Source organism: Helianthus annuus, chromosome 9, assembly GCF_002127325.2.
Source record: "Helianthus annuus cultivar XRQ/B chromosome 9, HanXRQr2.0-SUNRISE, whole genome shotgun sequence".
Classification (NCBI taxonomy): Eukaryota; Viridiplantae; Streptophyta; class Magnoliopsida; order Asterales; family Asteraceae; genus Helianthus; species Helianthus annuus.
In genome coordinates this window covers 151,820,182-151,842,718 of record NC_035441.2, presented here as the reverse complement: position 1 = coordinate 151,842,718, position 22,537 = coordinate 151,820,182, and the positions used below count along the sequence as shown (strand labels likewise).

The 22,537-nt window shown below is 36.5% G+C and overlaps 1 protein-coding gene, 1 non-coding gene and 1 pseudogene across 4 annotated transcripts; all 3 read right to left on the bottom strand.

Moving 5' to 3' along the window:
- Positions 1-1,427: 1,427 nt before the first annotated feature.
- On the bottom strand, positions 1,428-1,516 carry LOC118482529. Its single transcript, XR_004868563.1, has one exon. It is a non-coding gene; the product is annotated as a small nucleolar RNA Z105 (small nucleolar RNA).
- Positions 1,517-1,593: 77 nt separating this feature from the next.
- Positions 1,594-1,684, bottom strand: LOC118482547 (annotated as a pseudogene).
- A 1,766-nt stretch (positions 1,685-3,450) lies between these two features.
- On the bottom strand, positions 3,451-6,644 carry LOC110879132 (NASP-related protein sim3). 3 transcript variants are annotated; one of them, XM_022127547.2, is made up of 6 exons: positions 6,300-6,644; positions 4,857-5,089; positions 4,593-4,775; positions 4,401-4,491; positions 4,029-4,299; positions 3,451-3,943 (listed from the first exon to the last, which is right to left on the bottom strand). In XM_022127547.2, the coding sequence occupies exons 1-6, from the start codon at positions 6,557-6,559 to the stop codon at positions 3,626-3,628; spliced, it is 1,356 nt and encodes a 451-aa protein (XP_021983239.1). In that variant the 5' UTR covers positions 6,560-6,644; the 3' UTR covers positions 3,451-3,625. The 3 variants fall into 3 exon arrangements, with proteins under 3 accessions (XP_021983239.1, XP_021983240.1, XP_021983241.1); XM_022127548.2 differs by having other exon boundaries at positions 4,860-5,089; XM_022127549.2 differs by having other exon boundaries at positions 4,872-5,089; positions 6,300-6,643.
- Positions 6,645-22,537: the final 15,893 nt, after the last annotated feature.

Below are 22,537 nucleotides of genomic sequence, written 5' to 3'. Positions count from 1 at the left end.
AGATCTACTGATTTTTTTTCCAGATTTGATTATTGAATTGTTGTTATGTGTTTTCTTGTACAGTTATCGCAGGTTTACATGGGACGAATAGTGGATGTTTACAAGTTCTTGTGGCTGGATTTTTCGTTTTTATTATAAGAACTTTTGGAACTTAAGTCTTATTTTGAATGTTTAGTTCTTTAAAACTTTGGATTGTTTTGAATAATTTGTGGTGGATTGAACTTTGAACTTTTAAGCTTGAATTTATCATCAGTTGTTTAGTTTTGCTCTAGTTAGAAAACAAATTTTCTGTTTTTTTTCATGTTCGGATATCCGTTTTGACATCCGAACCCGAATCCGAAATTTCGGATATCCGAAAATCGGATATCCGAAATTTCGGATTCGGGTTCGGATGTCAATATTTCACTATCCGAAATTTCGGATATCCGATTTTCGGATATCCGAAAACCGGATTATCCGATCTTGAACACCCCTAGTTCAAATCTATTTATGATTGATGACTTAAGGGTGGACGGTATGGTTGGGGTGAGTTAGGGTGTTTGAGTTTTCTCTACCCAATGATATAAAGCCATGTCAACTCCCCCCTTCACTTCCCATTTTCTACTCAAACACTAGGTATGGTTCAAACACCCACTCAATTAAAAAATAAAAAGTTTTGATTGGTTCTTCTCTACTCTCTCCTCTCTCTCTCTCTCTCTCCCCTCTCCCTTTGTTCTTCTTCACCTTCGGTGAGTATACACTATACACCGAAAAAACACTCTCTCTCCTACTCCCCACTCAAACACCCGGTATGAATCACCGATCGGTGAATTCACCCCCCGAGGTGTGTCCCCGCAACCACACCGTGCTCCCTAATGTTTAGTTAAGAGTGTCTATCTGCCATTTGCTTTTACATACTGTTGCCCTTTCGTTTAATTAGTTCTGTCAAATGTTCAAGACATGATTGTAAACTGGCTGTCTAATTGGTCATGCATTTTGTTCGTTTTACCATTGTATACACATGCTCATTTGATATCAACAATTGTAATGTTTAGTTTTTGCCTATGATTACTTACTTGAAACCATTACATGTCCGGGCAGATCTTGGCTAGGGTCGCCGTTTAGACGGTGTAACATGAAAAGTCACCGTTAAAAAAAAAAACTAATCTGGTTGAGAGTAACTTTTATTATGTCAAATACCAAGGTCAGCAAAAACACAAAAAATAAAATAAAACAAAGACCAAAAACAACATCTAGAAATAGAGCAAAGCAAATATTTTAAAAAAAAAAAGTGTTAAAAAATATCAAGTGGCTCAAAAGTGCTTGAAAAATAATCACAGTAATCCCTCATATTTATAAGAGAGAGATCATGTTCTTCATCATTGCCACTTTTCAAATCATACCATGTATAATTTAACAATAATAAAAAGTGACAGTTATGATGATATTCAGAATGAGTAGGAGGATATTTGTTCAATCACTCAGCATTATTCATGCTTCAGAAGACATTGTCAAATAACTTTCATCATCATTACACCATTTCAGATCCATCATTTCCTCAAATTACAAAATAAAAAACGCAAAATCAAAGAATAATTAAAATAAAATATTTGTTTCTCTCAGACAAATGCCTCGATTTGTCGTCATGATTTTATTATAAGAATGGATAATCAGACTCGTCATCATGAATTAATCGTCATAGAGAAACATAACGAAATCAAATCATTGAACAATAAGGATACCTGTACTTCAAGGAAGAAGATGAAATACAAGTTGTAATGATTTAGGTAGATCAGATGATGTGTTATATAGGGGCCAGATTGTGCCTTTTAGCTGCTGCTGCTGCTGCTTTTGCTTATTCTTAGGGTTAGGCTCTAGGGCATCATTGAGCTATGTATGGCCTATCTATCACATTATATTATGGGCCTATGTATGGGCTGCAATAAACAGGTCCTCTTTGTATTATGATACAAACCGGGTGGGATTTAGGCCCAAACCGGTTCGGTCCGGTTTGGCTCAAATCAGGTTCTAAACCGGTTTGGCCTAGATTGGTTTGATTTATAAATTGATTATAGGTTTGAAATCCCAAATTGTTTCTAAACCCCCAGGTTGGGTCAGGGCTCAAACTAGTTTGGCCCAAACCAGTCTCTTTAATATATAGAGTTGTATTGTGAGCTGGTTTGGCAGGCCCAAGCCGGTTTATTTACAACTCATTATGAGGCTACGAGCCTCCTATGGGCCCTAATCCATTTCCAAGTTTTTTTTTTAATGATTTTGACAAGTTCTTTGAGAGGCTACTTAAACTAGAGATGGGCATAAGCGGGTATTCATAAAACCCGGAACCGGTTCCAACCCGGAACCGAGTATGGATACAAGTGAGTGGAACCGGGTTCTCTGTGGAACCGGTTCCGGGTACAACCCGGGTACACGTCAATATATTTAGAACCAGCGTAACCGGTTTCGGGTACAATAGAACCGGGTACGGGTCCTGATGGAACCGGTTCCGGGTACACGTCAATCATTCCGTTTGAAAGATATTCATTTCGTTTGAATCAAAAACGGCTGCATGTGATCATAAATGAAATACAATTAATCAGATCCACTAACATTGGAGGTCCAATTAGAGTAATTTGAGTCTTCGGCCCTTTTAAACAATACATGTGCATGTTCAGAATCACTATATTAATCGGCCCAATGAGAATAGAGAGTGTTGAATTACTTTGTCGGACATTGTCAACAATTGCATGTGAAATAATTAGGATTGTCAGTCTTTGAACGGCCCAATCATATTCCATTAGGTGTTGTAGTTGTCGGTCCATGTGCTCTGCTCATATAAACCATCGGTCCAATTAAAATCCATATTCTTAAATAGTTGTCGGGTTTTTTTGTAATACCTGGAACCGGTTCCGGGTAGGAACCGGTTTCCGGGTATGCACCGGATACGGGTAGGAACCGGGTACGAACCGATTTTCTTTATAAAATGTGGAACCGGGTCGGAACCTACGGATTTTTTGAACCCGGAACCGGTTCTACTATTAGCCGGGTAGGAACCGGAACCGGGTACGGGTCGGGTCCACTGGAATCGGGTAGGAACCGGTTTTTACGCCCATCTCTAACTTAAACTAGTTTCCATTGTTGTAGATATTTAAACTAATTTAGAGGCATAAATTGTTTCTACTGCAAAAAAGTTTAGTTTTATATGTAGCAAGTGATGAACTTGATTTTAGTAAACAAATGTGTTTGGTAAATTGGCTTGTTTCGAAAAAATCACTAAGGGTTTAGACACTGGAGAGTGAAACTGCTATTTTTGATATAGTATTGATAGTATAAAACACATAAGCTTTAACCAACAATATTTACAAGCAAACCAAATTAGTTAGATTTTATCTAAATGATTACACTTTATACTATTTTATAATAAAAATTACTATATAATTTTACTTGACCAATAATATCTTTAAAATCATACTCAATACATAATTATGATAAGTAATCAAAGATCAGCTCAATCTGTTTTGATATCATTTGAAGTGTTAACAACCAAAGATCCAAATGAAAATAGTCACCCTCAAGGGTCTTTCAAAGGTATAAAAAGGTAAATCATACAAGAGAACCGAGTCCCGGCTAACCCTATAAGCAGAATAGATCAATGACTGCCACCAGCTGGATCAGATGTTGGCTTTTTAGCTGGTGGTTCAGCTGAACTCACAGAGACTCGCTTCACTCCCCTCCCCACAACCCCGAGATGTGTGACACCAGAGTCACTGTTTGTGTGAGCTGTTGAAACAGTAGGCGACTCAAATCCAGAACTGTTAGACATCATACCAATGCGTGAGGATGTTTGACCACCATTACTACCGCCAACGCCAGAAGTCTGACCACCTTTCCCCTTGGCTGCGATCATTCCCAGTATATCAGACAACAAATTAGATGGATTTGACGCCGCCTGCTGAAGATCTTCAAGCTGCAATTTTAACAACAGTCAATGCATAAATCAACCACATCACGTTAAAAAAAAGGGCTAGCATGTGGTAAAATTTAGAGCTTGCCTTCTTTTCAAGTTCACTAGCAAGACCAGTGAGAATCTCAATTTCCTTTTCTTTATCAGCAACAGAATCGGCAGTTTGTGAAGCACTGGAAGATTGTCGGTTAAGAACTGCTGACTCAGCATTGCCAGGCGGCACGGTACCAGATGAACTCTCTATTTCATTTTTGAGCCGTTGCAGACGAGCCTTGCAAACTGAAATAGCCTTTTGGCAATACGGGATTGCTTCCTCACCCTTTGAAGCAATTTCTAGGCATAAGCATATCCTGAAATTTCTGTAATTATCATATTAAGGAAATGCATCATCAGACAAAGAAACTACAAAGCTGAAAGACCGCTTTGAATTATAAAGCATTTATCTTTAAAAAAAGGATACAGTTCGGCTAGATGACGGCTGTCCGGTTCAGCTAGACGTTCCAACATCGATAATGCTTTCAGATAATCACTGAGGGAAGTATCAACATCCTCTATAAAGGGAACACATAAGTACGTCTAACATACTGAGGAAAATTGCAAGTTAATTAACTAATAACTACCAAACTAAATGCGGTTTGCAATATATGCATACCTCTCTCCAAAGCTACCTCTGCTAAAGCCGAAAGAATGTCTACTTTCTCCATCGTGTCACCTGGTTGTTTTTCCGCAATTGCCCTTGCAACATCAAGCATTTTCCATGCTAAATCCAGGTCGGATTCATCCTCGTCAGCATCACTTGCTTCATCATCTTCTTCCTGATCTTCATCACCCCCATCTATTATCAAAATCAAGCACATGATATTATCCTAATGAAGAAAAAAAAATTCTATTTAGATTCACAATTGATGTTACTAACCACCTTCTGACACACCTTGAGCATTTGAAGTCACTTCTTTAGCTTTACTTGAAACAGAAGCATCACCGCTTTCTGCACCCTTATCAGAACCATGTTCAGCACTTACCTCCTTCTTTGACACAGAACCTGAAACTAACGGATCGGACTCTTCTTGAGCCTTGTATAGCAGTGCACAACCATATTTATAATATGATCTCACACATTCAGGGGACAGCTCGCCATAATGTGCAGCCCTGATCAGCATCATTCACGAAAAAAGAGATCCTCAGTAACTCAAATCACAAATGCTGAACATTTCAAGTCATGACATACTTTCAACGGATAATTTTTTCACACTTTACACTAAAATCAATAACTTAATGCGCTAATTATAAGCTTGTAGACGAACCAAACAAACACAAACAGAGGCATGTCCATATTAGTTCATTTAACTTTAACCAAACCAAGGTTTAAAAAACGGAAACGAGTTTTGAGGCGTTTTCCCATCGCCTCACGAGGCATAAGTCAAAAACATGTATCAAAACATGTTCATATTAGTTCATTTAAATTGGTTGAAATTGACACAAAAAGTCAAAAGCATCAAAAACAAGTATCAAAACCCCCTGAGGCGCAGCCTTTTTAGCGCCTCAGCCCCTCTGAGGCGCACGTACAATGTAAACCCCCTGAAGATTCGTTTTTTGGGCGTTTCGCCTCGAGGCGCACACCTCAACCAGTTTTTAAAACCATGAACCAAACACGAACACGAAGATATAACATAATAATTTTTTTAAATATTTGTTCATCTCCATTCGTTAAAAAGCTAAATGAACAACTGACAAACGTAAACAAACAAAAATGAACGCAAGCAAGCAAACAAACACAAATGAACATAACGGAAAAACATAAATGAACGCTCACGAATGTAAAAGAACAAACAAATGTACAATACAAAGGATAAAATATAATATTAATATTAACACAAATACACACACATATACTGTATATCGATATATATATATTTGAAACTTTCTATTAATATTTATACAAACATAACTTAAGTAGACGAACATATATGAACGAATATAAACTAGCAATTTATGAACGTAAATGAAGAATGAGACATGTGTTCATGTTTGTTCATTTAATTAAATGGACCAAAACTACTGTTCTGTTCATTTGTTTGTTAAATAAACGAACGCAAACAACCTTTCCACCAGGGGCGCAAATAAACGAACGCAAAAAAATTAGGTCTGATGACTTCGGACCCCCTTTGGAAATTTTCAACCTTCGCCACTGCCACTGCTTTCCACCAAACGGTTCACAAACAAACTGATTAGTGTTACCTTGGGTTCATTTCCAGGCCTAGATAATTAAGCTTTCTAAATATGTAACTACAAACTAGTAAACTAAAAAACAAACATTAATAACTGAACCAAACATTATCGAAAATTAAGAAACCCTAACCTGATTTCTAGGGCACGACTGAAGCAATCAGCGGCTTCAGCGTAATCTTCTTCTTTATTGGCCTTGGATCCTCGGTCCATCAACTCTTGCGCGTACGCAAGTGAGTTTTCCCCTTCTACATCGGACGTCAGACCGGATGTTTCGGCGACATGATTGTTGTTGCAGGAAGACGAAGTGCCACCGAAACCTATCGAATCGATTGTGGCTTCAACAGAAGCTGAAGGTGCGAGATTTTGTGGAGCCGGAGCTTCGTCCGCCATTGATGAAATGAAAACCCTTTGAATTGGCGCTGTGAATGATTTTCAAGAGTGTGCTTCAAAACCCTTTGGCGGAAAAGTGACGGCATTTGGTACCTTTGTTTTATACATGTTTAAAGAAAGAAATTATTAAAAAAAATGGTAAAAGAAATATATGATTTTAAAAAAGAGAAAAAAATTAAAATATATTTTGTTAAAAGTAGGTATAACAATAAACTATTATAATATATTAAATAAAAAATAATAAAAATCTATATATTATTTCAAAAATAAAATTACTATTCATCGTCATTCATAAACTATATATATATATATAGAAACGGAATCAGGAGAAAACGCCTAAAAGTGTGATAACGGTGAGAACAAATCCTGGTCGACACGTGGTACGTGATATTATCAGGGCGGAGAAGCTTTTTTGCCTTTTTATCTTCTTTTTTCCAATGTGTGTGTCACACTACTGATTCATTTTTTGCGCCTAAGATTTTTTTGGCGTGCAGTTAGATTCAGTAACTACCTGGCGTTTTATTGGTCTTTTTTAGATCTGTTTCGTTGAATTTATCGGTTTTGTGTTACATAGTAAATATTTTGGCGTTTATGGCATTCCCAAATTCATTAAAATTAATTAATAATTCTAACATCTTGGCGTCCATGGTGTTAGCAAATTCAATATATACCTTTAATATTTCAAACTTTACAATTTTTTTGACGTTTTTGTAGATTTCACCAGTTGAATTAATCTCATATTATAAAGGTAAATTTTTTGGCGTTCATGGGGTTCTTAATAAGTCATTAATAATTCAAAAGATTACAATAAGACGAAATCAAAACAAACTAATAGTCTTCTGTGTATGGGATTACATTAGAGATGTACCTATCGCTTTGTTCATCACTTTCTTCAGATTCATCATCATCATATTGTGCATTGGCGTATAACGCCATTATTTCGTCCGTTTTTGTTGCAACCTATACTTAAATATCATGACAACCCTGGATCTTGCATCGTTCGAATGTGCTAAATCACAAAGCTGTTCAAGAAGATGTAGTCTCTCTGTGTTCAGCATTTCGTCCATCGACAATGAATATTCCACCTCGTGTCGATAAGTCACTTTAACCGTTCTTGCTTGTTCATCCAAACCCCCACTGGTAACTGTTGGTAGACCAGTATCGTCAATATCACCATCATCATCATCTGTTGTAAATTTTTTCTTCAATCTTTTTATTACCGTTCGAGTCCGTTCATAATCGTCGGCCCTTGGAGTCCTAAGGGCCAAAATATCCCTCTGAACGGCTTCATCCATACTAAGTATGGCCTTCTTCTATCAGAGAACTTTAGGACAAAACGTCTCCCCGACCTCTCAAACGTCCATGCAATAACCTGAGCCATTTTTTTAAGTTTTATGGTGTTTTAGACAACGTGTGGCGTGTTTAGAGAATGTGTGGAGTGTTAAGTTTTGTTTACCTGTTCTACTTGTATAATGATTTTTTTTGCCGCCATGTAGGATGCAGTCCTATAATGTGATAGGTAATTATGGCGTTTTGAAAAGATAAATAAATTCAAGTACCCATGGAGTGGCTTTTAATATAATAAATGTTAGTCATAAAGTTTCCGTCATTTCAGTTACTGTTTGTTCAGCTTCATCTGTTAAGGCTGTAACACGTCCCATCTTTTAGATTTTGGGGTTTTGTATTTTTAATGACATTTAGATAAAGATCGCACATTGTTCTATTTCTCTTGCACATTGTTTTATACATTTCAGTAGTTTTTTGGAGTTTTTAATAATACTTGTCTAAAGTAATTTTATTATAGTTTTGGAGTTTAGCGTTTGTGGTATCTTGGCGTTTTACAAGCATTTTTAGATAAATAATGTATTTTTCAGTGGAAAATTAGATAACAAACCACAAAAAAAAGAAATAGAAGCGAAAAAAAAATAAATTAAAAATCCGAATCCAATTTCTCTTCCAAATTTTTACTGTCATTAGCCTCTTTCTTTTTTGAAACTACGAGAACCGTCACAAATATATGGCGTTTTGGTTTTGGTGTGATTTTATTGTTGTTCGTTTGTTGAAGTGGCTTTGTGGATGTTGGAGACATAGATCGATGTCGTGTGGGGTGGATGCTATTTGTCCGTCATCTTCATTATCATCATGGAGTCCAAAGTTTGATTGCAAATCGTTTGTTTTGTTTTATTTTGTATGTTGTACATACCCCTGTTTTGAATACAGTTTCCTGCCTACTTATCGGTGGCCTTTTAAAAGGTTGGCTTTGTAATCTAATGCATATATGCAACTCGTTGTGTGAAAATATATTCACGTCCATGCCTTGATAGGTCATGCACACTTACTAATTGATGTTGTAGTTGGTATTCGTAGTTGTTGGTTAAACACGGGGAGATGATGAGTGAACAAATCTAACTAAAAATTGATTGAGAAGAAACCTTGGCACGATAGAATTATAGGATGACGGCTTATCTCACGCAACCTAATTTGTAGCCATCATAGTTTGATCCTTACGCAGGCTTTAAGCCTGCTTGTAGTTGGTCCTTTTTTCAAATGTTTGTTTTGTACAGTCTATCTAATATTTCTCTTTGAGATTTCTGTAGATGTCTTCAATATTGTTAGATATGTAACATGGCAGAATAAGAACTACAATGGATAAAACACGAACGAGACTTGAGCCATCGATGAGTTCTATGTTTACATTAAAGAACTATGTATTATCTATCGTTGTAAGGTACTAGAGTAATTATAGTTACTCTACTGGTGTAAAAACACGACTTTTTTAGATTCTTAGACTAAAATACGTGCTTGACAAGATGAAAAATTTATAAAAAAAATCTATCATCCACTTCTCATGTTAATCTAATTTGTATGATACCGGAACCGAATCCAAATAATTATATCATAACTAAAAGTCTACAACTAATTGCATCTACAAGTTGCTAGAATGCATCACACCTTCACATGTATTTTGATAAAATTGGTTATACCATGTTTTTATTGAACGACAATGAACGACGTGCCAACCATCGTGACACCGGGCGCCATGGCCAAGGTCAACTACTCGACCGTCGCCAGTCCGTTGGCCATCCTAGATGTGCGGAAACCCGGCCTCCACCTGCCCGAAGGCACGACAGTGGAATAATCAGTAAAATCTCGCCTCCCATCCAAGACGAACCGACGCCACCTGTATTCGCCCTTCACCTGAATATCGTAGAAAATAATAGGAAGAGTGGGAGTCGAATGTGGGTCACAAGGAACATCAAGTTTTTCCCCAACCACTTCACCCCTACCTCATTGGTTATATAGCATGTTAGTTATTTTAAAAATATTGCATTCAATCACAAAAGTTACAATGGCAAGTACACGGACCACATAAATCAGCCACGTGGAAAAAAGATGGAACCACACCCTCAAACGCATTACAAACAAAACTCACATGCATAACCATCACATACTTACCTAATTAACACCCCTACATCCTTGATTAACATGTTAAAAAGGTTGATGTTTGGTTCTATGGGTACCAAACGTCGGTCCTAACTATCCCAACACAGCCAAACAACCCTAAAGGAGACAAAAACTACGAACATATAAAAAAAAATAACAGTTTGAAATGTACATTGCTTGATCGTCCTGGGAATAACAAATTGGAAGTTTTTTTTTTTTTTAACGGCAAATTTGGATCACTGACAGACCACTAGAGTATCATCGTGCCATTAGCGAAACCACCCGATCATATCCATCTCCATTAGGCAAATTGGAAGTATTACGTGTGCTAAGATATGGGTAGATCTGATGGGCGAGGGGTTAAACCAAGATTTTTCTACGGCATGGTTCAACTGGTGTTAACGATAAAAATTTACCGGTTTCACAGCTTGGTTTTGAAGGTTGAAACCATTCGCTAGTTTATAAAAAAATATAATGAGAAAGATGATTCATATTATATTATATTATACTATATAACATTTTGCGTACGTTCTTAGCTACAGTTTCAGTTTCCAAGTTATCATGACCTACATCTATCGGTCATTACTACATAACATTCAATTATTAGCAAGATGATTCTCTGATTTGGGTTACAAAGCCTAGACATGGAGGACCGAAGTTGAAGGTGGGTTAGAGTCCAACAGTACGTTTGAGATGTGGAGACGGCGATGTTTTTGAGAAGCGGAGGCAATTGGTGATGCGATACTAGGAGTAATGTGGAGAGAGATGGAAGTGCGGCGGAGGATAACGAATGCTTGGTGGAGATGCCGGTCACCAGAAAACTCAGTTAATACCACACACCACAGTCGCCGCTTCTGATTGTGGTGAACAGAGAAGCTGAGCTCGGCAATGTCTCACCCTGGCCACCGGGACCTCCCGCCGCCGTTGTTGTTGATGGAGGTGGGTGGTGCCTGTTAGTCACCACTGTTGTCACCGATCATGATGAAAACGATTGTAACCACTATCAACGGAGCTTGGTGAGGGTAGTGTCGTCGCCGGCAGCCGTCCGACAGCTGTGGATCTCGCCTGAGAACCATAAGCCTCTCATCTTTCTCTCTCCGTAGGTAGTTTAAAGTATTTTAAATGGTAATTGATTTGTGGAGGAGGTGGGATACGACAAGATGATGGGCAAATGTGTCAATTCAGTTTTGAAATAAAAATGCCAATATCCGTATATTAAACAAATGTTTATGTTAAAGATCTAAATATAAAATAGGATTAACACACTAAAGTTTTATTATATTTTTTTCCCGATTATGAATACAACTAGCTATAAAATTCTAGATAGATTAATAACCTGACATTCATTCAATATGATGATTAAAAAACATAGAACTTTAACTTGGGTATAGGTAGGGCTGTAAACGAATCGAACTAACACGAACAAGGTCATGTTCGTGTTCGTTCGTTAATGAAATTAACATGTTCGCAAACTGTTCACGAACGCATACCGAACATAAGTTTATGTTCATGTTCGTTCGTTAAGGAAATTCGATTGTTCACGAACACTGATCTCGAACACAAACGATTGCAAGAAAAAAAAACGAACGAAAACGAACATTTAATTTGAAAATAAAAAATAAAAACATTGTTATCCTTAAGCATTATATAAGTAGTTAAACACAACCATCAAATGATAAATCAAAACACAAGAAGTCTACTGCACCACCAAATAACGAATCAAGTTTAACTAACTTAAACATAATTATCCCAAAAAATGGCTTGAATGTCCAAATTTTAGCTAACTTAGAAAAAATAGGGTTTCAAGTTTTCAATATGTTAGATAAAAGGTTTATTATTTATTATTTATTATTTTTTGGGTAAATTACATTTTTCGTCCTTTATATTTGTATCGGATTGCAATGGGTAGCCTTTAACTTCAATAATTACAGTCACAATCCTTTATTTGTAAAACTCGCTACACCTTAGGTCCTTTGACCCTAATCTGGTTAAATTTTTTGGTTAAATATGGCATATGTCTTGCACATGAGGGTAGATTGGTAATTTTACAATTATATTTAAATTAAACAAACAAAATAAAACACATCACTTTGTTTTGTTTCAGATCTGTCTCCCTCTCCCCTCTCTATTCCCTCCCCAACCAGTACCCACGGACCCCACCCCCACCATCACTGTGAGAACAACATAGACTTCCATCACCATTCGGCGACCTCACACCTACTCTCTCCGCCACCGACCTCCGCGAAACCGCCTACAAGATCTTCAACGCCTCCTGCCGTACCTCCACCGGAAAACCTCTCACTTACATTCCGAACAACAACACAGACTCGCCGTCGCAATGATCTTCACAGTCGTCGTCGCAGAAATCGATAACTTCCGCCGCTGCTCGAAGATGAAGAAGGCGTTAGGTCTCCGATCTACCTCCGCCGGTAGTCCTAGCTCCGGCACAAGTTCCAGTGGCGGATCTGGTGGAAGGTCAATAAGAAAAGGAGATGTTGTAAAAAGGATATTTATGCGAGATTGTGTGCACCTAATTCGATTGATGGCGGCACGGAGGTTTAATTGCATACTTTTCATATATGACTGTTTTTCTGTTAGAGTTTTTGATGAAGAACAATGTTTGGTTTACAGAGCATGTGGTTTGATTTAGGAACTTTGGTGCATAAAGACCTTGATTTTGTATGTGTTATTATTTGTTTGGAATCTGTACTATAAACTGATGATTAGGGAAAAACCTCTACAGGGAAGATGATGGCGGCAGGATGTGGTGGTGGTGGCAAGATGTGGTGGTTAGGGTTTTAGGATTAGGAAATTGGGGAAGATGATGTTTATATGTAATTTTTTTGGTTTTATTTATTAAACATTTAAATAAAAGTATGATTTGACCAGAATACCCTTAAGTGAATAAACTTAACTGAAAATTTTAATTCAGTTAGTGCTAAAGGACGTAAAATGTAGCATGTTTTGCAAATAAAGGATTGTGACTGTAATTATTAAAGTTAAAGGCTAACCGTTGCAATCCAGTGCAAATATAAAGGACGAAAAGTGTAATTTACCCTTATTTTTTAATACAATCAAACGAACATGAACGAACGTAACCGAACATATTACCGAACGTTCACGAACGCAGTCGAACGAACGAGACTTGTGTTCGTGTTCGTTCGCTAAGCTAGCCGAACGAAATTTGTTGTTCGTATTCGTTCATTAAGCTAATCGAACGCACATAAACGAACTTCCTGCTGAACGATTCACGAACTGTTCGCTGAACGTTCGGTTCGTTTACAGCCCTAGGTATAGGTAATTATTTAGTGCATCAAAAAGTAAGTTAAATCTATAAAATGATAAAATCATATCGAATGACTTAAACTTAAAAGGTTAAATTGTTAATAGTTTCACAATTATCGACACACAAATAATTTGTGTTCGTTTAAAAAAAAGTTAAATACATAACTCCTTTTAATTTTGCCATTGATATTTTGATATACATTTATTGAAAACGAAGTTGTATTTAAAAAAAAAGTATTTTCTTTGTGTCGTTATACGAGTAAAGCACCATGACGAACCTAACAACATAAGTTGGTATTATGATAATCGGTACCAATATATAGCAATTTTAAAGTAAAATATGGTTTTCGGTCAATGTAAAAATGTTTTCGGGCATACAAGGACTTTGTTTTTTTTTTATCATTTTTTTTTCGGTTACTACATAAGGTGTTGGTACAATAACGAACCAAGTTGATATCGACTGAGTTCCTGCCACATAGCGGCGGGAAATACCACTAGTTATATATAACAATTATCAACTTTGTGTGAATAGTAACTTTAATATTTTCTATTTTTTTTACTTTTTTTATCCTTTTATTTTTAGTTTCATTTATAAACCTTATACTACAAATAATATCTATTTTTAACCATACAATTTATAACATTTACTAATTTGCATGAACAATTATTTTGCCTTTTTTATAAGTTTTTATACTATAAATAATATATGTTTTCAACCCTATACTTTTGTTTTTTCTTATAACTTTCGTTCGTTCGTTTTTTTATAAAGAGTAAATACGCGCTTGCGTTAGTCTTTCTTTCATCCCTTCAGTTTTGAAATATTTATATTATTGTTAGAGTCCTTTAGAGCTTTTCATCTATGGTATGTATTAGAAAATTAATTTGGATTTTCTCTTTTATTTGCTTTATCAAGTATCGCTACCGTACCAATATCGTAACGAGACGAACATACACCGACCGAATTCATGCTGCATAGCACGGGGGAATTTTGCTAGTTTATAATACATATACATAACTAAATATTAAAAAATTAAAACTCATATACCATGCTGATAATAATAAAAGTTATAATGCTTATTTAGGTTTAAACGGTGTGTTTCAATTTTCAAATCTGACTAAATCGTTAACTGGTAAACTGTCAAAATCAACCCGTGAACCGAATGGTTTGGATATCAAACGGGCAGACTAGCTTTGTTTAAAATAGTTCAATCGGTTTCAACAATATATGAACACCCTGGACAGATAAAAGTATAATGGTCAATTTATGATGTATGCTTATCAATATCTGTAAGTGTACATAAATTTTTTATTGTTTGTGATTTTAATGCTATCAAATTGTTTTAGTTAATTTGGATTTTATATTTAAGACGGAAAGGGAAAATCCAAAAAAAAAAAAAAAAAAACATTCTTATAAGTTAGAAAGCACTAAGTGCCCTCTTGTTCAAAACTATTTTGATTTTCAGCATCGATGAATCTCGGAAGCAGTGCCCCTGACGGGGACTCAAAGGGGTTGACCCCCAGGTGGGTATAAACATCATCAAGAACTTCCTTTTGATCTGTTTGGTTGGTAGAAACATCATAAGAAAACGATCCATCATTACAATTAGAAATTGACAATGACCACCAATCAATAGTAATACTTATTAGAAATTGCCCTTCATTTAAGAGTTGCTAGTAATTTTGATATATTTGGTATTATCAAACGTACCATGAGGCTTATTCATGGTTATAATTAGTCAAGTGAGTCACAATTAATTGACAAGGTTGTGTTTGTGGCTTTAAGTGAAGGGCAAAAGGGTATTTTTCTCATTTTAACGAGTAAAAAAGGCTCAGCAAGCCTTACTTGGTCTAAACATTGTTTGGTGTAGTGTTATAAAAAAGGCTCAGCAAGCCTTACTTGCCAATATTGAAGGTAAGTTCATATTGAGTTATTTACCAAATGCATTCAATTAACATGTCGTTATATTACAAGGCATACGTTTAGAATCAAAGAAAAATCCAAAACTATTTGGGAAAAAGCTCACATTCACTTCTTACTCATGTGTGAAGGTGTTCTTGAGCATATCCATACAAGTAGATTAGAGATTAAAGTGATGACTAGTGTAGGTATATGTTGATCATCATATAGTTTACTTTATGTATTGATGAACTATCACCACATTTTTCGAATTTTAATGTATGAGTAACCACACTTGAGTCTTATCAAAGTTTTACCTAAAACATGGAACATGATCAAATTAGGGTTTCGATCATGTTTTTAATATTAGAAACATGCTTGGAGCTTTTAATGCATGTATAAATGTGTTTACAAGATAAGTTTTGGCCTTTTTTTTTTTAAAGGTGAACTTCTTAATGGTGACCATTGTTACATCCGCAAATCGCGGACCCTCGCCAAGAACGTGGGCCCAGATAGCAAGGCCAGCGCTGGGTTAACCAGTCTTGGGTCGAAGGCTTTCCTCCGGAAACCGTACTGCCTCTACACGAGTTGCCTCGCTAGAGTAACAGCCGGATGAAAACCGGAGTGACGCTCAGGATCAAACCCTCCTCGGTAGGTTTTTCACCATCATTGCGCACGGGTGTCCTACCCCCTTTTGCCACAAGCGGGAGTCGAACCGGTGACCTCTAGGAGGACAAACCGGCCCCCAACCACTGGGCTATGAAGGAAGGACTAAGTTTTGGCCTTTAAATTGTCAAATTTAAAGTTAGGAAGAGTTTTGATGTAACATCCAATAAAGAGTTGCTAGTAAATGGTGTTCATGTTAATAACAAACACATCATAATGAATTGAATTTTATGCTTTACCATACCTATAAGGCTGGAGGGTGTGGGGTCGTCCGCAGCCCGTCCTGCTTTGTCGCCGCCGTCCCCCCATTCCCCCCCCCACCGCCGGCGTCTTGAACGTCGACATCCAGACGTTGGAGACGGGCCTCCCCCTCTCTCACACACCTATATATAGATACAATATATACATATATAGTTTAGGCTCGATCATCCCCCATTTCCTTATCTCTATCCTTTTTGCCCCATCCTCACACCCGATCTACATGACGCTTACATGACGGATCATCCTCCAAGGATGGGCCATCACCATATCGCATAGCATAAACAACTCCACTATAGTCTAATAATAACAATCTTGATAATCCAACTTCTCTCGATCATTTCTATGGTACCCATTTTATGTTGTTACTCAGAAATTCCTTAAATATTTATTATGCAGAAAGCTAAGTGAATGGATACAACAAAAGACAGGTGATACGCAAGTCTAAACAATAAAGGTCGGAAGTAATAACAAAGACTTTTCATGCTTAAACTCAAAACATCGTAAAAGATATCATTGAAAACCTTATATTACATGCAAACCTCCATTAAATATATCCTTTTCAAAACAAGTAATATAGCTTATATGTTAGACCTGATTTTAGAGGGTATTTAAGTGTATCGTTATTTTTAACTTAGAAATGAATTATTTCCCCTATATAATTTATCAACTCTTCTTCTCACACTTAATTACTATTCAATTTTTTTAGTTTTGAGGGTGAACGGAGTGGATAGGTAAACAGTTTACCGAACGGTAACACCGCCGTCGTCTGTGTTTACCGCTCAGTGATGATGGATGATCGGTGAAGGTTTACCAATGATGGAACATGCTTTTTTCAATATGCCAGTACCTTTTTTATTATGTTTTTTTTTTAAGTTAGATTTTAATGTAAGGGTTTTATTTATTTATAAGTTTGATGCTTTATTTGTTTTATCTTAACACATAATTTAAAAAAAATAAAAAATAAAAATAATACTTTACCTAATCCAAGATAGGTAAACCACTGCCAACGTTTTTGAGCATTAGGTAAACAAAATAGGTAAATTGATGTGGCACTATTTGATTGGGTGAATTGGGAGTTTACTTATTCCAAATAGGTAACCACTCCCCTCACCCTGATTGGTCCAGTCGTTTGGCTAAAAAGATCTGGAAAAAAATGTGTTTTATCTACTTTAACTGAAGTTGTTACGCCTTGCCCGTGGTGGATCTTGATGATTGTTTTCGGAAATTTTTGGGAGGACACCCTTGCCCCCAACTAAGATTCGCAACCGGACCTTGCTTTCCAAAGCATAGAAGTCAATCTGTAAGACCCTCATTGGAAATTTACACGATTACAACATTAAAATACGTATTTTAATATTATTTTACGTAGGATACATGTAAAATTCTATACATTTAAACCTATAACATAATTTAAAGAAAGTGTATGTTCAAATGATTATTATATATATTAATATAATTATATATATATAATCAAGTTTTTATTCCCTACCATTTAAAATATTATATTTAATAGAAGTAATAATTTTTATTTTTTGATATAGTATAAAAAAGAGAAAAGATTGGTCTGATGATTCGTACAATCGGTGGCGTGGGTTCGTCTTGGATGGGAGGCGTGGTTATACCGATTATTCAATTGTCGTGCCTTCGGGCGGGTGGAGGTCGGGTTTTCGCGTATCTGGGAGAGCCAAGGGGCTGGCGGCGGTCAAGTAGTCGACCTTGGCCAAAGCGCCCCAAGAATGGAATCGTCGAGCGAAAACACTTGACAACATCCTGGAAGCAGCTTTTCTTGCCACCGGACCTTTCTCCATCAATTAGGAATCTGATGTCGTCACTAAACACATTCCTTAAATTGTAGCCATTTTTTGATTGTTTATTTTTTGGTGTCTAATCCGCATATATATCACCATTGCTCTTGATTTTCTTGACTGTATATCTTTTAAATGTCAACATATACACGTCTTATTTAGTTTACGAAGATGGCAGTCCATTGGCAAAGGCAAAGCCTTTAAAAACACCTAGGTTAGGTAGGGATAGGTCTTGGGTTCAAGTCCCACAAACGATATGGGATTAAAGAAATTAGTCGTTTAAAAAAACAGTTGTTAACTACTGCCCATGGCTTTATAGTCTAGTGGCATCTTGGGGGTGGGATAAGACTTTGGGACCAATAGGTCCTGGTTTCGATTCTCACAAAGGGGGCCGAAAAATGGGTAAAATGGGTACCGATACTGAATATACCTGATATGGAACGATACCGGTACCCGGTACCAAATGTTCATCTCGAATTCGGATTTCGGTTAATCAGTTTTCAGTTAATTAATTTGGTTGATTTTGATTCGGTTTTGTTTCAGTTAACGATTTAATTATTGCTCACCTCTAGACATTGTTAATTACGTGTACAAAGGATTAAAGTTGGAGTAAGGGTCATGTGATAATATTTAATATTTAACTTGTAAAGGCTTATTTCATGAATGATGGAGGGATAGAGAAAGCAGACGTGCCAGGCTTGTATGGTCGGTGGCATTGGCCACCGACTTTCTGTTTTAAGATAGTACTAGTATTTTGCCCGCCACGTGTTGCGACGGCGCAACGGGTGGAAACATATAGTAAGACAAAACACGATTCGTAAATATATAGGGAAACATTATTTGGAGAAAGAAAACCTTATAATTTTTTTAACATTTTTAGAAATGGTTGTGAGTGAAGAAGAGAGAAAATGTAATGATAAAGGTATAAAATCTATTATTTAATTTAAAAGGACAGAGAAAAAGTAGTTGTTTTTAATGTAAATATATGGATACGGATAAAGAATTCATTGTGAATGTTGTGTATCGTATCCAATAATTGTTAAATGATAAATTATTATCGATTTTTGAAGACTGATATTTGCTACTAGGAAATATTATATAAAAATTTCCTTGTGTTTACATAATCTGAGATAACCAATAAAAATATTTATTTAATTTATTAAAAATTATCTTGTATTTTTATTTGATTTATCTAGTGATTAAAATATGATTAATTCACCAAAATTCCAATTGATATATAAAAATTCCCAAAATTTTCACACAATATACTAGTATGATATATAGAAATGTTATACTTTCAATTTCACCAAAACACAAGTCTAAATCAAAAAGCCCCAAATTCTATGCATGAAGAACCCCAATTTCAACTAAAATTAAATTCGGATAAATTAGCCTTAGGCTGTATTTGTACTAGGGGTGTTCAAGATCGGATTATCCGCTTTTCGGGTTTTCGGATATTTCAGATTCGAATTCGGATTCGGATTTTTTTGAACACCCCTAATTTGTACACAGCCTGACCTGAAACATGTTTGCCTAGCACCAGAAGGTCTGCCCCAACCCCCGTGGACTCTTTATCTGAAAACGCAAAGCACGTATCGCCGTTTATCAGAGGTAGATGCATCCATTTCTTCCCAACTTGATCAAAAGCCTCCCATTTCAACATGTGACAAGAAAAGTAAACCCAATGTTCTACTATTTTATTCTTACTTCTTTCTTTGTAGATCTCACCACTCTTGATGAGATCATGAAAGCTTTTGTTCAGTGATGCAACAGAAGCATAGCTATACCGTGGGCAACGGGTGAGAATCTTGATCGAATTCTCCCTACCAATGGCTTGGATCAGCGAGTTCTTCTTTGATGGCTCATGTGAGATCAAACAAAGGTCCAAATCATTGATATATATGCTAATGTGAGTTTCAAAGATTCAAAACAAGTATCTATAATCAATTAGAAGTACAAGTTAGATTTACACATTCATACATAAAAAACGAGCAGATCTACAATAGATATGGACAAGGTGTTACAGAAGATCGAACTTAAGAGTGGTTACATGCCAGATGTAGACGCTTTGTGACCGGAGAAAGAGAAAGGGGTCACAAACTCACGGCAATGAAGGGTGGGAGAGGCGACGGGGTGGCTGAGAATTGAGAAAGTGGCTGAGACTTTAGAAACATAAACCCTAGTTTTTTCTTCTTACTGTAAGTGTATTAGAGGAAATGGGTTGGGCCTTATTGGACTAGTGGACAAAATATATTAATAAATATATATAGTTTTTTAAGTTTTCGGATTCGGATAATCCGATTATCCGAAAAATTTTAAAATTGATATCCGAATCCGAAAATTTGGATTATTCGGATACGGGTTTTCGGATATTTCGGATTCGATTTCGGATTCAGATTTTTTTGAACACCCCTAATTTTTACACAACCTGACCTGAAACATGTTTGCCTAGCACCAGAAGGTCTGTCCCAACCCCCATGGACTCTTTATCTGAAAACGCAAAGCACGTATCGCCGTTTATCAGAGGTAGATGCATCCATTTCTTCCCAACTTGATCAAAAGCCTCCCATTTCAACATGTGACAAGAAAAGTAAACCCAATGTTCTACTACTTTATTCTTACTTCTTTCTTTGTAGATCTCACCACTCTTGATGAGATCATGAAAGCTTTTGTTCAGTGATGCAACAGAAGCATAACTATACCGTGGGCAACGGGTGAGAATCTTGATCGAATTCTCCCTACCAATGGCTTGGATCAGCGAGTTCTTCTTTGATGGCTCATGTGAGATCAAACAAAGGTCCAGATCATTGATATATATGCTAATGTGAGTTTCAAAGATTCAAAACAAGTATCTATAATCAATTAGAAGTACAAGTTAGATTTACACATTCATACATAAAAAACGAGCAGGTCTACAATAGATATGGACAAGGTGTTACAGAAGATCGAACTTAAGAGTGGTTACATGCCAGATGTAGATGCTTTGTGACCGAAGAAAGAGAAAGGGGTCACAAGCTCACGACAGTGAAGGGTGGGAGAGCAACGGGGTGGCTGAGAATTGAGAAAGTGGCTGAGACTTTAGAAACATAAACCCTAGTTTTTTCTTCTTACTGTAAGTGTATTAGAGGAAATGGGTTGGGCCTTATTGGACTAGTGGGGGCAAAATATATTAATAAATATATATAGTTTTTTAAGTTTTCGGATTCGGATAATCCGATTATCCGAAAAATTTTAAAATTGATATCCGAATCCGAATCCGAAAATTTGGATTATTCGGATACGGGTTTTCGGATATTTCGGATTCGAATTCGGATTCGAATTTCTTTGAACACCCCTAATTTTTACACAGCTTGACCTGAAACATGTTTGCCTAGCACCAGAAGGTCTGTCCCAACCCCCATGGACTCTTTATCTGAAAACGCGAAGCATGTATCGCCGTTTATAAAAGGTAGATGCATCCATTTCTTCCCAACTGGATCAAAAGCCTCCCATTTCAACATGTGACAAGAAAAGTAAACCCAATGTTCTACTACTTTATTCTTGCTTCTTTCTTTGTAGATCTCATCACTCCTGATGAGATCATGAAAGCTTTTGTTCAGTGATGCAACAGAAGCATAGCTATACCGTGGGCAATGGGTGAGAATCTTGATCGAATTCTCCCTACCAATGGCTTGGATCAGCGAGTTCTTCTTTGATGGCTCATGTGAGATCAAACAAAGGTCCAGATCATCGATATATGCTAATGTGAGTTCAAAATCATCATCTGCTTTGACCAGTCTATGGTCAAGTCAAAGTTCGTTTGAACTTTGCAACGTGAGCGTAATCACGATGGTTATAGTCCCTTGTGACTATACCTACTAATTACCACGTTGATTAGGCGTAGTGAGGAGTCAAAGTTTCGGTCAAAATACGTCTTTATGCGTATTTTGCAACGAAGCTATTTTCGGGTATCAAAACACTTTGTTTTGATACCAAATCAGTTTTCTAACTTAGTTATACATGTTTTAACCAACCACCCAAGAATGGAATCATCGAGCGAAAACACTTAACAACCTCCTGGAAGCAGTTTTTCTTGCCACCAGACCTTTCTGCATCAATTAGGAATCTGAGGCCGTCACTAAACACATACCTTAAATTGTAGCTATTTTTTGAGTGTTTATTTTTTTGGTGTCTAATCCGCATATATATCACCATTGCTCTTGATTTTCTTGACTGTATATCTCTTAAATGTCAACATATACACGTGTGATTTAGTTTACGAAGATTTTTCAATGGCGAGAACAGTTTCTCATTTGGGGCTTTTCTGACTCCAATTTCTTATCAATATGTTGTACCAGAAGAAGAAGACTGTAACACTCCGTGTTTTGAAAGTCAAAGTACAAGTCAAAGTCAAAGTCAAAGTCAAAGGAAGAAAAGATTACTAATTGCGATCTGTCACTCCTTGCGTAATTATTGACTGTACTTTTTGACTTGTAATCGAATCTTTTAATTTGTTTGCTTTAGAGCAAATGCTACTTTAGAAACAAATTATGTCCTACTTGTGGAAAAGTGAGAAAATCCGAAATGGGTCGGATGTGGGTTTAGTAATTAAAAACCATGTTTTGTTACATATGAAAATGT